General features: G+C 37.6%; 1 protein-coding gene across 4 annotated transcripts in view; it reads left to right on the top strand.

Moving 5' to 3' along the window:
* The window catches only part of tmco3 (transmembrane and coiled-coil domains 3), a 70,230-nt gene that overhangs the window by 9,333 nt on the left and 46,499 nt on the right, over positions 1 to 14,398 (top strand). For 2 of the 4 annotated variants that reach the window (XM_072914798.1, XM_061974718.2), the window contains exons 2-3: positions 2,671 to 2,793; positions 9,933 to 10,249. In XM_072914798.1, the coding sequence (XP_072770899.1) occupies positions 9,989 to 10,249 (261 nt within the window). In that variant the 5' untranslated portion in view covers positions 2,671 to 2,793; positions 9,933 to 9,988. Of the gene's footprint in view, positions 1 to 2,670; positions 2,812 to 9,932; positions 10,250 to 14,398 lie in introns of all 4 variants that reach the window. The other 2 variants (XM_072914797.1, XM_061974717.2) reach the window with 1 other exon arrangement.

Genomic DNA, 14,398 nt, shown 5'->3' with positions numbered 1-14,398 from the left:
TTGTACGGAATATGTACTGTACTGTGCAATCTACTAATACAAGTTTCAATCAATCAATCAATCAATCAATGCCCAGTACTAATATTTGATTGTGTGTATTACAATGATACTCAGCTAGATTTGAATAATAATGAACAAACATTTTGGAACGGAAAAAAAATAAGGTCACTCTTCAACACTCCCTTGTCATTATCCACCTGTACATGCTGTACTTTGTGTTTATTTACTGCTACACTAAGACTTAGATTATAATAATTGTGCTCTTAATTATACCACTCCAAACGCTATTATCAGTCCCTGTTTTAATTTGAGGCAATTTAACGTTACGTAACATTAAAAACCCACAGATCCACTAAACATCAGATCCAACCAAGGATATAAAGTTTTTTTATGGTTTTTGTATGGTTTTTGAAAAATGAAAGCCTGGCCTTAGGCGAGGGTTTGTTTTGATTGATGATTTTACGCACAGAAATACACACAACATATGATCATAACCACATTCTCACGACTGTCAGTCTCAACTCACCAGTATTATGTTATTGTCTTGTAATTATACACATGAAACAAATTGCCATTATATTATACATTATTGATGGGAAAAGCATTATAACACACAGCATTTAAAAAAATATGTATAACCATGGTAGTCAAAAGTGGTTCCAGGGGGTTGAGGGGTTTTCTCCCTTTTTTTTAATAAGTCTGAATTCAAAAACATATATATTTTTGTGAAGTAGAACATATTAAAAACCGGCAGATTTTTATCCCATTAACCTTTAATCCAGGGTTGGGCAGTATAGACAATATACGATATAAATGATATACATATGATCGATGACAGCATTCTTTACTACTATATTCATATCGTGATCATTAAGGGTGCACAAAATATCGATTCACATCCGAATCATGATTCTTATTAATCCCGATTCTAAATCGATTCATAATTTTAAAAACTTGATTAAAAAAATTATATATATATATGTATATATTATTAATATATATGTATACATTTGATTTTTATTCATCCCAATTCAAAATTTAAAAAAATCGATTAAAAAAAACTATGTATATATATATACATATATATATTAGGGCTGCAACAGTTAATCGATTAAAATCGATTATAAAAATCGTTGGCGATTAATTTAGTCATCGATTCGTTGGATCTATGCTATGTGCATGCAGGCTACTTTTTATTTTTTTCTATTTTTTATTAACCTTTATTTATAAACTGCAACATTTACAAACAGCTGAGAAACAATAATCAAAATAAGAATGGTGCCAGTATGCTGTTTTGTTTTTTTCAATAAAATACTGGAAAGGATAGAAATGTAGTTTGTCTCTTTTATCTGATTATTAATCGATTAATCGAAGTAATAATCGACAGATTAATCGAATATATATTTGTCCATGTGATGCCAGATAAATCAAAAATGGAGCTGTTTGGCCACAATACCCAGCAATATGTTTGGAGGAGAAAAGGTGAGGCCTTTAATCCCATAAATACTGGAAAGGATAGAAATGTAGTTTGTCTCTTTTATCTGATTATTAATCGATTAATCGAAGTAATAATCGACAGATTAATCGAATATATATTTGTCCATGTGATGCCAGATAAATCAAAAATGGAGCTGTTTGGCCACAATACCCAGCAATATGTTTGGAGGAGAAAAGGTGAGGCCTTTAATCCCATAAATACTGGAAAGGATAGAAATGTAGTTCGTCTCTTTTATCTGATTATTAATCGATTAATCGAAGTAATAATCGACAGATTAATCGAATATATATTTGTCCATGTGATGCCAGATAAATCAAAAATGGAGCTGTTTGGCCACAATACCCAGCAATATGTTTGGAGGAGAAAAGGTGAGGCCTTTAATCCCATAAATACTGGAAAGGATAGAAATGTAGTTTGTCTCTTTTATCTGATTATTAATCGATTAATCGAAGTAATAATCGACAGATTAATCGAATATATATTTGTCCATGTGATGCCAGATAAATCAAAAATGGAGCTGTTTGGCCACAATACCCAGCAATATGTTTGGAGGAGAAAAGGTGAGGCCTTTAATCCCAGGAACACCACACCTACCGTCAAGCATTGTGGTGGTAGTATTATGCTCTGGGTCTGTTTAGCTGCCAATGGAACTGGTGCTTTACAGCATATAACGTACACTTATTCAGCCTGTTGTTCACTATTCTTTATTTATTTTAAATTGCCTTTCAAATGTCTATTCTTGGTGTTGGGTTTTATATATATGTTTTTTTTCCTTCTTTATTATGCATTTTCGGCCGGTGCGACTTCTACTCAGAAGCGACTTATACTCCGAAAAATACGGTAATTGATATTGTTACACCGCCATCCTGTCCTATCTGATTGTAATTGCGGTCAAAAATGGAATCATTTAACGATCCTGAAAATGTTAGGCGTGAACATTGGTATGACCAATACTGCCCCTGTAACTACTTGATATTGGATCGAGACCCAAATTCGTAGTATCGCCCTAAATGAATGTTAAGTATTGAAACAAGAGAAGAATAAGTGTTTATTACATTTGAACAGAAGTGTAGATCGATCCCCTCTGGCTACCACAATTATTTTCAATATAGTACGAGTCAAATGTTTTGCAGCCTCTGTGAGATCTTCATAAATGTGTGTTTTCACCACAGAGGCCGGGGCTGTGAACAGTGGCGCCATTGACGTGCAGCAGCAGTCCATTCGCTCCCTGGAGGAAAGGAAGGGGCAGCAGTTTGGAAAGTTCCCATCACTCACCTTGACTTATGCGCTCAAAGGTGTGAGGCAACTTAGGCGTGAGTTGAAAACATTGAACATACTGCACGGGTGAAGGATTAGGTGGGATTAGTACAGTTAGGACGATGTACTCAAACGTCGGTTTTCCGCTGGAATCCAATGGCTTGACATGCACAGTCAAGTCAAATACACGGAGGTGTTATTAGCCAATCCAAAGCAGCAAGAGTTGTGTGCACAGCTGTTTGTTTAAAGTGACTGACCAGCAGTAACCACACCTTGCTTAAATATCAAGAGAACGCATTCAAGCACAGACACTCAAGTGGTTTGTGGAGGTTAATATGTGTCTTTATTACGAAAGCCTTTTTTTAAAGTGGACTGAAAAATTAAATTAAATTATGCGGAAAATTTCATTGGATAAAAATGTGTGAGCAAAATTTATGTGTTAAAAAATGTAGTGTGTAAAAATATTTCAGTGTATAAAAATTCAGTGTAAAAAACGTCAGTGTACCGTATTTTCCGGACAATAAGGCGCACTTAAAATCCTTTTTTTCCCCTCAAAACTTGACAGTGCGCCTTAAAACCCGCGCCTAATGTGCGGAATAATTCTGGTTTTGCTTACCGACCTCGAAGCTATTTTATTTGGTACATAGTGACATGATAAGTGTGACCAGTAGATGGCAATCACACATAAGAGATACGTGTTAGAGATGCGCGGATAGGCACTTTATTTCATCCGCAACCGCGTCAGAAAGTCGTCAACCATCCGCCATCCACCCGATGTAACGTTTGATCAGAACTGCACCCGCCCGCCATCCGCCCGATCTAATATAGATGATGCAAGGCATTAGTGAGCCTGCCAACTACTCCGGTTTTCCCGTAATTCGTACGGTTTTCATCAACCTATTCCGGGTTTTTCATTAATTAAAAAAAAAAAAAGGGTGAAAACTACGCGAATTGCACCTTGTGCAGACAAGATTTTTCGATCGGACACGGAGGAATTAGCGATGTAAAAGACCACGTTGGGACAAAAAAACACAAGTCTAATGCCGTTGCTAGCGATACAAGTGGAAAACTTTCAACGTTTTTCGTCGCCCAAACAGATTCTTTGGATGTGATAAATGCCGAAGTTTTATTTACGGAGGCAATAATTGAGCATGGATTTCCAATCGCACTGGCTGATCACATGGGACAGTTAAATGTTTTGTAATGCAACCTTTAAAAATCATTACGCGGTGATCGCGGTCCCAAAAATAAACTTTTCTTGCATGATAATGTCCAGAAAAATTCGCTTTATATTACTATAGAGTCCTTTTAACGAATGAGTTTGATGGTTTATCACAAACCTTAAATGAAAGAAGTCCTTTGTTCTCCTGCACCATGGCCTTGCTTCGTGTTTGGTGCGCAAGCTTTATAACCTCACTGAGGTTATAAAGCTTTTGCCTGTTAAAGAAAGGAGACTGATCCAATGCAGCACAGACTTTTGCGTGCCACGCTGTCACGACCCAGTCGCACACCAGTGCGCAATCATATGGGAGCCGCGCTGAGCGCACCTCCAAGCGCGTCTCGCTGCCGGCGACGGCCGGGTATGGGCCCAACGCTCCAGCGCCATCCATTTTCAGGGCTAGTTGATTCGGCAGGTGGGTTGTTACACACTCCTTAGCGGGTTCCGACTTCCATGCCACCGTCCTGCTGTCTATATCAACCAGGGTGAGCCCCACCCCTTTCGTGAGCGCACTGCGCGCGGAGTGACCCCTGTTACGCGCCCCCGGCAACAGGGGTGGCGGGCAGGTAAGCTGCGCGGGCGGAGCGCGCGGAGTGACCCCTGTTACGAGCCCCCGGCCACGGGGGTGGCGGGCAGGTAAGCTGCTTACCTGCTGCGCGTGACGCCGGCCGCGGCGAAGGCGGACGAGGCGGGGTGTCGGTGCGGTGGGCGCGGTAGTGACCCTGGACGTGCGTCGGGCCCTTCTCGAGGATCGCCTCAGCTACGGCTCCCGGTGGGGCCCTCTCGGGGGAAGGGGCCTCGGTCCCGGACCCCGGCGAGGCGTCCCTTCTCCGCTCCGTAAAAGTGTCCATCTCTTTTCTTTTTTTTTCTTCTGTTGTGGCATATGCAGCAGGTGCCTGCTCGTTTTTCGTATGTGGGTAACAACATTTAACTATGTATATATATTTCCGAATTGGTTTAACTGCCAACTGCAAAAAAAAAAAAAAAAAATCTAATTAATCCACCCGACCCGACCCGCGCGCGGATAAAATCTTATTTTTTTAATTTCATCCGCCCGATCCGCGGACTCCGCGGTTGTGTCCGCAAACCGCGCATCTCTAGTGTAGACTGCAATATGACTCAAGTAAACAACACCAACATTTTATATGTTCCATATCGGTATCGGTTTCAAAAAGTAAAATGTATGACTTTTTAAAACGCCGCTGTGTACACAGACGTAGGGAGAAGTACAGATCGCCAATAAACCTTAAAGGCACTGCCTTTGCGTGCCGGCCCAGTCACATAATATCTACAGGTATTGCTTCTCACACTAATGTTGTGTCGTTCGCGAACGATTCGTTCAAACGAACGAATCTTTTGAGTGAACGTACTGAACCAAATCACTTCATGAACTGATTCGTTCCTTTCTCAGTTCAGTTGAGCTCCGCCGCGACCATGCCGGCTGGTATGAGTGGAACTGCCGCATTCTGTGACGTCGGCGAACGACGCAGCCAGCTACTCATCATGGGGGCGGGGGGAGGGACTGAGCGAACAATTCGTTCACCGCGGATTAACGACATGAATCACTCAGTGAACGACAACGCTCTCGCTCTCTGCTCTGCTTGCCCCAATGCCGGGAGTGATTCTCCTCCCGTCGCGGGGATATGTTTCATGCCATTGGCATCCGTTCTCCATTCATTCTCCAAGCTAACGGCTAATGTTGACTCAAGCCACATGAAAACAAACACACACACACACGCCCCGTCCCCATTATCTCAACACATAAAGTTATGAGAGTAGAGGAGACAGAAAGAAAGTCAGTGCAGGGCAAGGCTGAGCAGCAGCGACGCGAGGGGGAGGGGCGGGGAGTAAAGTGTAGGCCAGGCTGTTTTGAGAAGATTTAAAATAAAAATAATAACTAATGTATGTACATATACATAGGCTATTATTTATCTTGATTTTTATATTATTTAAGCTATTTATTTATTTTTTTATTGCATATTTAAGTTGATATTTCCATTTTTATATTTTTAAATGTAAGCTACAGAAATGTTAGTTTTAATGTTGGCTTTTCTGGCACTTGGTTTGATATTTGTTTTGTTTTATTTAAGGTAGCCTATTTATTTTCTTTTTGTTTGCACATTTAAGTTAATATTTTCTTTGTTATATTTTTAAACGTAGGCTACAGAACATTTAGTTTTTATGTTGGCATTTCTGGCTCTTAATTTGTTTTATTTTGAAGGTATTTATTTTCTTTTTGTTTGCATATTTAAGTTTACATTTTCTTTGCTACAGAACATTTAGTTTTTATGTTAGCATTTGTTAAGGGTTTCTTAATTTAATATTTGTTTTTGCACTAAACAAACAAAGCCTATTTATTTAACTGTTGATTGCAAGCATTTTAGTAGGCTATAACAGTTTTTTTTATTTCCCACTTTTATTTATTTCTTATTTTCATTTCAGTGCAATAAAACATATTTAACAACAGGACTCGCGAACCTACTGACACAGAGAACCGACTGTGTCGCGGAGGAGGACGTCACATTGAGGTTCTCGTTCAGTTTTTTGTGCGTGTCGTTCATTGGGTGCTGAGGGCTTGTGTCGTTCGCGAACTGACACACACCGAGATCTGCCGCTGGGGAATCTGTTACTGACTGACTCATGATTCGCCGACCTGCCCACAGAACTGCTGCTGCAGAAGTGATTCGGTGATTCGGTGAACACATTTTTTGAACGAATCAATTTAAGGAACTGATTCTAGTGATTCAGTACAGTCAAAAGAACTGCCGATCTCATCACTATCTCACACACACAAGTGAATGCAAGGCATACTTGGTCAACAGCCATACAGGTCACACTGAGGGTGGCCGTAAAAACAACTTTAACACTGTTACAAATATGCGCCACACTGTGAACCCACACCAAACAAGAATGACAAACACGTTCCGGGAGAACATCCGCACCGTAACACAACATAAACACAACAGAACAAATACCCAGAAACCCTTGCAGCACTAACTCTTCCGGGATGCTACAATATACACCCCCCGCTCCCCCCCCGCCCACCTCAACCTCCTCATGCTCTCTCAGGGAGAGCATGTCCCAAATTCCAAGCTGCTGTTTTGAGGCATGTTAAAAAAAAAAAAAAGCACTTTGTGACTTCAATAGTAAATATGGCAGTGCCATGTTGGCATTTTTTTCCATAACTTGAGTTGATTTATTTTGGAAAACCTTGTTACATTGTTTAATGCATCCAGCGGGGCATCACAACAAAATTAGGCATACTAATGTGTTAATTCCACTACTGTATATATCGGTATCGGTTGATATCGGAATCGGTAATTAAGAGTTGGACAATATCGGAATATCGGATATCGGCAAAAAAGCCATTATCGGACATCTCTAATCGAAAATATAGAACATGTTGCGTTTGGACCAGTTGTTCTTCCCAGGGAATTTAAGTTGCTGGTCACTCCCAAGTTCTTTTGATGACACATAAGCTGAGTAAGAAGGACCACCAGAGACAGAATAGGTATTTTGTCATTTATTTCCCAAGCCTTGGAAATAAACGTGAGACCAAATCCAGTACAGAAGCCTTCACTAGCGCAGCTAAAAATGGTCTAATCTAAGATCACGGAAAACACTCTTCTATAATGTCTCCCTCGCCCCCACCCTCCAGAAGTAATACAAACGTCCATTGTTCAACTCTGAGAAGAGACAGGACAGGACAAGATAAGATAAGAGAAAGGAGTATTTTTACTCCCTGCATTCCGAGCTCAAGGTTGACACACACAGTACTTGCAGACAACCAAAAAGAGAACTGGAAGAACACTAGCTGTTTGTAATATGACTATGAAAGTAAAAGAAGCAACACACAAATATGGATATATGTAATTATCTGCCTCCGTCAAACATTACACACAGCGCTCGAAAATCTATCAAAATGTTTTAGTACGACTTTGGTAAGCTATGAAGCGTGATGGATTGTTGGCGCATTAAACATTGGAGTATTATTATGGTGTGTGTATAAGATAAGACATATTGTTAATATTGTTTCGCAATATTATGCAAAAGCAACTTTTCTTACCTTCTGGTACCCGCTGATCTGTATTTGGGATCTGCATAAGTCCTGAAAAATTGCGCGCGTCCACCTTTTGCAGTCCGTGGCGACGGTAAGCTTCTTCTTTTTCTCTATCTTCTTGTTATGGGACATTCATCCTCCGCTGTTGCCATTTCTAATATAAAGTAGTGTAAAGTACTTACTTATATCTGCCGCAAAAGCGCTAAAACATACCGGTGTAGTGAGTTGACATTATTCACCCAAGGAACTTTAGTTATTAGAGAGTTCCGGTCGGACGTTTTTTCACGGGACACATTTCTGGCGTTGTTGTTGCAACTGAAGGTTGGTCAAATTGAATAATTGCATACGGAATATCAACCAAAAAATTGCTGTTCCTCTGTTGAAGACCTCCAGTATGGCTTATAATGGAGTTTTACCTTTTGAATCAAATGTGGCAGAACAGCGCCCCCACCTGGCTGTAGCGAGGCCAATGTATCCTGTTTGTTTTAAAGGGGTCAAATGATCATACATTATACATGATCGTACAAGGGGTGAAAGTTGCAGGCAATTTACATGGAAGTTTTTTTTTGTATTGTGAAAGCTATGTAAAAGTTCCTTTTTTGTGACACCTACACTCTTAGAAATAAAAGTGCTAAGTAGAACCATATATGGTTCTTCGGCTCGTCCTCATAGGAGAACCCTTTTTGGCTCCAGGTAGAACCTTTTTTATAAAGGTTCCACCTGGAACCCTTTTGGAGGGTTCTACCTAGAACTGTGTGTGTAAGGTTCCACCCAGAACCCCCCATGAGAGGTTCTACAAAGAACCCACGCAGGGAGTTCCACTAAGAACCCTTTCGTATTTCAAGGGTTTCATCTAGAACCCACACAGGGAGTTCCACTAAGAACCCTTTTGTATTTCAAGACTTTCATCTAGAACCCACGCAGGGAGTTCCACTAAGAACCCTTTCGTATTTCAAGGGTTTCATCTAGAACCCACACAGGGAGTTCCACTAAGAACCCTTTTGTATTTCAAGACTTTCATCTAGAACCCACGCAGGGAGTTCCACTAAGAACCCTTTCGTATTTCAAGGGTTTCATCTAGAACCCACACAGGGAGTTCCACTAAGAACCCTTTCGTTTGTCAAGGGTTTCATCTAGAACCTATGCAGGGAGTTCCACTAAGAACCCTTTCATGTTTCAAGGGTTTCATCTAGAACTCACACAGGGAGTTCCACAAAGGACTCTTTCATGTTTCAAGGGTTTCATCTAGACCTGACACAGGGGGTTCTAAAAACATCCCTTTTCAAAGGTTTTCACCGATAACCGTCTTGTCTTCTGAGGGTTCTATAAAGAACCATATTGTATTCTACAGATCAGTTTAGTTCATATTATATTGTGGTCATTTATCATGTTGACATTGAACAAACATTCAAAACATTTGAATGAGAAAAACATTTATTTAAAGATAGGCACCATTATTGGCAAATGTTATCAGGAAGTATGTCCCTGGTGACACAGGATCTTACCCATGCTTTCAACAATCCCTGAAGAACTCTTTCTTCCAAAAACGGTTCTCTGGATCAAAATAGTTCTTACTGGAACCCTTGGTGTTAGTGAGAACCCTTTTAAAACCAATTATTCAGAAAAGGGGTTTTAAAGGGTTCTCTGGATCAAAATGGTTCTTACTGGAACCATTAGCGTTACCAAGAACCCTTGAACAACCCTTTCTTCGGGAAAGGGTTTTTCAGAAGCAAATGGTTCTAGTTAGAACCTCAGCCCTTGTAGAAGAACCCTTTTAGAACCCTTATTTCTAAGAGTGTACAGTAGAGTGTCCGCAGTAGTATGCTTGGTATGTTATCCTTTTATCTGGAACGTTTCATGGCAACATTCTTGTCTTCTTGTTTCGTTTCTATTTGCAGGCCTTTTGCTCCCTTTCCGTCCACGCACTCCAGTCCGGAGTGAATCGGTGCTTCGGATGCAGGCTGTATGTTGGCTGCTATGCCTCGGCCTGGTCGGGGTCTCCGCCGGAGCACATCCGGACATGGCGGCCCAAAAGTATGGCAACCAGCGGAGTCGCAGAAATGCGGGCGTACGCGGCCAGAGCTGGTTGGACAGCAACTGCATGTGGCTGTCAAGGCTCAAAAACCAAAAACTGGAGGTGGTCAGTAAGCTGTCGAGGGCCGCGGAAGCTGTGAAGAAAGACCGAAGTCTTCCAGAAATGGAGCGGGATTTCCAGGTAGGAGATTGTGTCTACCAGCAATTTCTCACCACCTGGATCATGGTGCAATCATTTAGTGCAGTCCTGTCCAAACTGCGGCCCGGGGGCCATCTGCGGCCCTTAGCTAATTTTTTCACAGCCCGTGGCACAATTGTTAGTATTCTAATACTAGCATGCTAGCTTTGTTGCAAAATTTGTAGGTATACACCTTAGTCATATTTTGGTATTTGACAAATTATATTTGTTTTAGGGTTAGGGTTAGGGGTTAGGGTTAGTATGCTAGTTTTTTTTTTGTGCAAAATTTGTAGGTATACACCTTAATCATATTTTGGTATTTGACAAATTATATTTGTTAGCATGTTAACATTAGTATGCTAGTTTTTTGTAGCTAATTATGTAGGTACACACCTTAGTCATATTTGTGTACTTGACGAATCATATTTGTTAGCATGTTAACATTAGTATGCTAGCTTTTTTGCAAAATTTGTAGGTATACACCTTAGTCATATTTTGGTACTCGACAAATTATATTTGTTAGCATGTTAACATTAGTATGCTAGCTTTTTGTAGCTAATCATGTAGGTATACACCTTAATCATATTTTGGTATTTGACAAATTATATTTGTTAGCATGTTAACATTAGTATGCTAGTTTTTTGTAGCTAATTATGTAGGTACACACCTTAGTCATATTTTTGTACTTGACAAATTATATTTGTTAGCATGTTAACATTAGTATGCTAGCTTTTTTGCAAAATTTGTAGGTATACACCTTAGTCATATTTTGGTACTCGACAAATTATATTTGTTAGCATGTTAACATTAGTATGCTAGTTTTTTGTAGCTAATTATGTAGGTACACACCTTAGTCATATTTTTGTACTTGACAAATGATATTTGTTAGCATGTTAACATTAGTATGCTAGCTTTTTTGCAAAATTTGTAGGTATACACCTTAGTCATATTTTGGTACTCGACAAATTATATTTGTTAGCATGTTAACATTAGTATGCTAGTTTTTTGTAGCTAATTATGTAGTTACACACCGTAGTCATGTTTTTGTACTTGACGAATGATATTTGTTAGCATGTTAACATTAGTATGCTAGCTTTTTGTAGCTAATCATGTAGGTATACACCTTAGTCATATTTTGGCACTTGACAAATGATATTTGTTAGCATGTTAACATTAGTATGCTAGCTTTTTGTAGCTAATCATGTAGGTATACACCTTAATCATATTTCGGTATTTGACAAATTATATTTGTTAGCATGTTAACATTAGTATGCTAGTTTTTTGTAGCTAATTATGTAGGTACACACCTTAGTCATCTTTTTTTACTTGACGAATGATATTTGTTAGCATGTTAACATTAGTATGATAGCTTTTTTGCAAAATTTGTAGGTATACACCTTAGTCATATTTTGGTACTCGACAAATTATATTTGTTAGCATGTTAACATTAGTATGCTAGCTTTTTGTAGCTAATCATGTAGGTATACGCCTTAGTCATATTTTGGCACTTGACAAATGATATTTGTTAGCATGTTAACATTAGTATGCTAGTTTTTTTTTTTTGTGCAAAATTTGTAGGTATACTCCTTAGTCACATTTTGGTACTCGACAAATGATATTTGTTAGCATGTTAACATTAGTATGCTAGCTTTTTGTAGCTAATCATGTAGATATACACCTTAGTCATATTTTGGTATTTGAAAAATGATATTTGTTAGCATGTTAACAGCAGTATGCTAGCTTTTTTTTTTTCAAGATTTGTAGGTATACACCTTAGTCATATTTTGGTATTTGACAAATGATATTTGTTAGCATGTTAACATTGGTATGCTAGCTTTTTTGCAAAATTTGTAGGTATACACCTTAGTCATATTTTGGTATTTGACAAATGATATTTGTTAGCATGTTAACAGCAGTATGCTAGCTTTTTTTTTTTGCAAAATTTGTAGGTATACACCTTAGTCATATTTTGGGTATTTGACAAATGATTTTTGTTAGCATGTTACATTAGTATGCTAGTTTTTTTTTGCAAAATTTGTAGGTATACACCTTAGTCATATTTTGGTACTTGACAAATGATATTTGTTAGCATGTTAACATTATTATGCTAGCTTTTTGTAGCTAATCATGTAGGTATACACCTTAGTCATATTTTGGCACTTGACAAATGATATTTGTTAGCATGTTAACTTTAGTATGCTAGTTTTTTTTTTTTGCAAAATTTGTAGGTATACTCCTTAGTCACATTTTGGTACTCGACAAATGATATTTGTTAGCATGTAAACATTAGTATGCTAGCTTTTTGTAGCTAATGATGTAGATATACACCTTAGTCATATTTTGGTATTTGAAAAATGATATTTGTTAGCATGTTAACAGCAGTATGCTAGCTTTTTTTGCAAAATTTGTAGGTATACACCTTAGTCATATTTTGGTATTTGACAAAGGATATTTGTTAGCGTGTTAACATTAGTATGCTAGTTGTTTTTTTTGCAAAATTTGTAGGTATACACCTTAATCATATTTTGGTATTTGACAAATTATATTTGTTAGCATGTTAACATTAGTATGCTAGTTTTTTGTAGCTAATTATGTAGGTACACACCTTAGTCATATTTTTGTACTTGACAAATGATATTTGTTAGCATGTTAACATTAGTATGCTAGTTTGTTTTTTTTTGCAAAATTTGTAGGTATACACCATAGTCACATTTTGGCACTTGACAAATGATATTAGTTAACATGTTAACATTAGTATGCTAGTTTTATGTTTGCAAAATTTGTAGGTATACTCCTTAGTCACATTTTGGTACTCTACAAATGATATTTGTTAGCATGTTAACATTAGTATGCTAGCCTTTTTGCAAAATTTGTAGGTATACACCTTAGTCATATTTTGGTACTCAACAAATTATATTTGTTAGCATGTTAACATTAGTATGCTAGCTTTTCGTAGCTAATCATGTAGGTATACGCCTTAGTCATATTTTGGCACTTGACAAATTATATTTGTTAGCATGTTAACATTAGTATGCTAGTTTTATTTTTGCAAAATCTGTAGGTATACTCCTTAGTCACATTTTGGTACTCGACAAATGATATTTGTTAGCATGTTAACATTAGTATGCTAGCTTCTTGTAGCTAATCATGTAGATATACTCCTTAGTCATATTTTGGTATTTGAAAAATTGTATTTGTTAGCATGTTAACAGCAGTATGCTAGCTTTTTTTTTTTTTTTCTCAAAATTTGTAGGTATACACCTTAGTCATATTTTGGTCTTTGACAAATGATATTTGTTAGCATGTTAACATTAGTATGCTAGTTTTTTTTTTGCAAAATTTGTAGGTCTACACCTTAGTCATATTTTGGTATTTGAAAAATGATATTTGTTAGCATGTTAACAGCAGTATGCTAGCTTTTTTTTTGTGCAAAATTTGTAGGTATACACCTTAATCATATTTTGGTATTTGACAAATGATATTTGTTTGCATGTTAACATTAGTATGTTAGGTTTTTTTTGCAAAATTTGTAGGTCTACACCTTAGTCATATTTTCGTATTTGAAAAATGATATTTGTTAGCATATTAACATTAGTATGCTAGCTTTTTGTAGCTAATCATTTAGATATACACCGTAGTCATATTTTGGTACTTGACAAATGATATTTGTTAGCATTTTAACATTAGTATAATAGCTTTTTGTAGCTAATTGTGTAGGTATACACCTTAGTCATATGTTGGTACTTGACTTATATTTGTTAGCATGTTAACATTAGTATGCTAGCTTTTTGTAGCTAATCATTTAGATAGACACCTTAGTCATATTTTGGTACTTGACAAATGATATTTGTTAGCATGTTAACATTATTATGCTAGCTTTTTGTAGCTAATCATGTAGATATACACCTTAGTCATATTTTGGTACTTGACAAATGATATTTGTTAGCATGTTAACATTAGTATAATAGCTTTTTGTAGCTAATTGTGTAGATATACACCTTAGTCATATGTTGGTACTTGATGTATGATATTTGTTAGCATGTTAATATTATGCTATGTTTTTGTAGCTAATTGAGTAGGCATACACCTTAATCATATTTTGGTACTTGTCGTTTGATATTTGTTAGCATGTTAACATCAGCATAATTGCTT

Source organism: Nerophis lumbriciformis, linkage group LG15, assembly GCF_033978685.3.
Source record: "Nerophis lumbriciformis linkage group LG15, RoL_Nlum_v2.1, whole genome shotgun sequence".
In the NCBI taxonomy this organism is placed as follows: Eukaryota; Metazoa; Chordata; class Actinopteri; order Syngnathiformes; family Syngnathidae; genus Nerophis; species Nerophis lumbriciformis.
The sequence above is the reverse complement of the archived record's forward strand: the minus strand, read 5'-3'. Positions and strand labels throughout refer to the sequence as shown.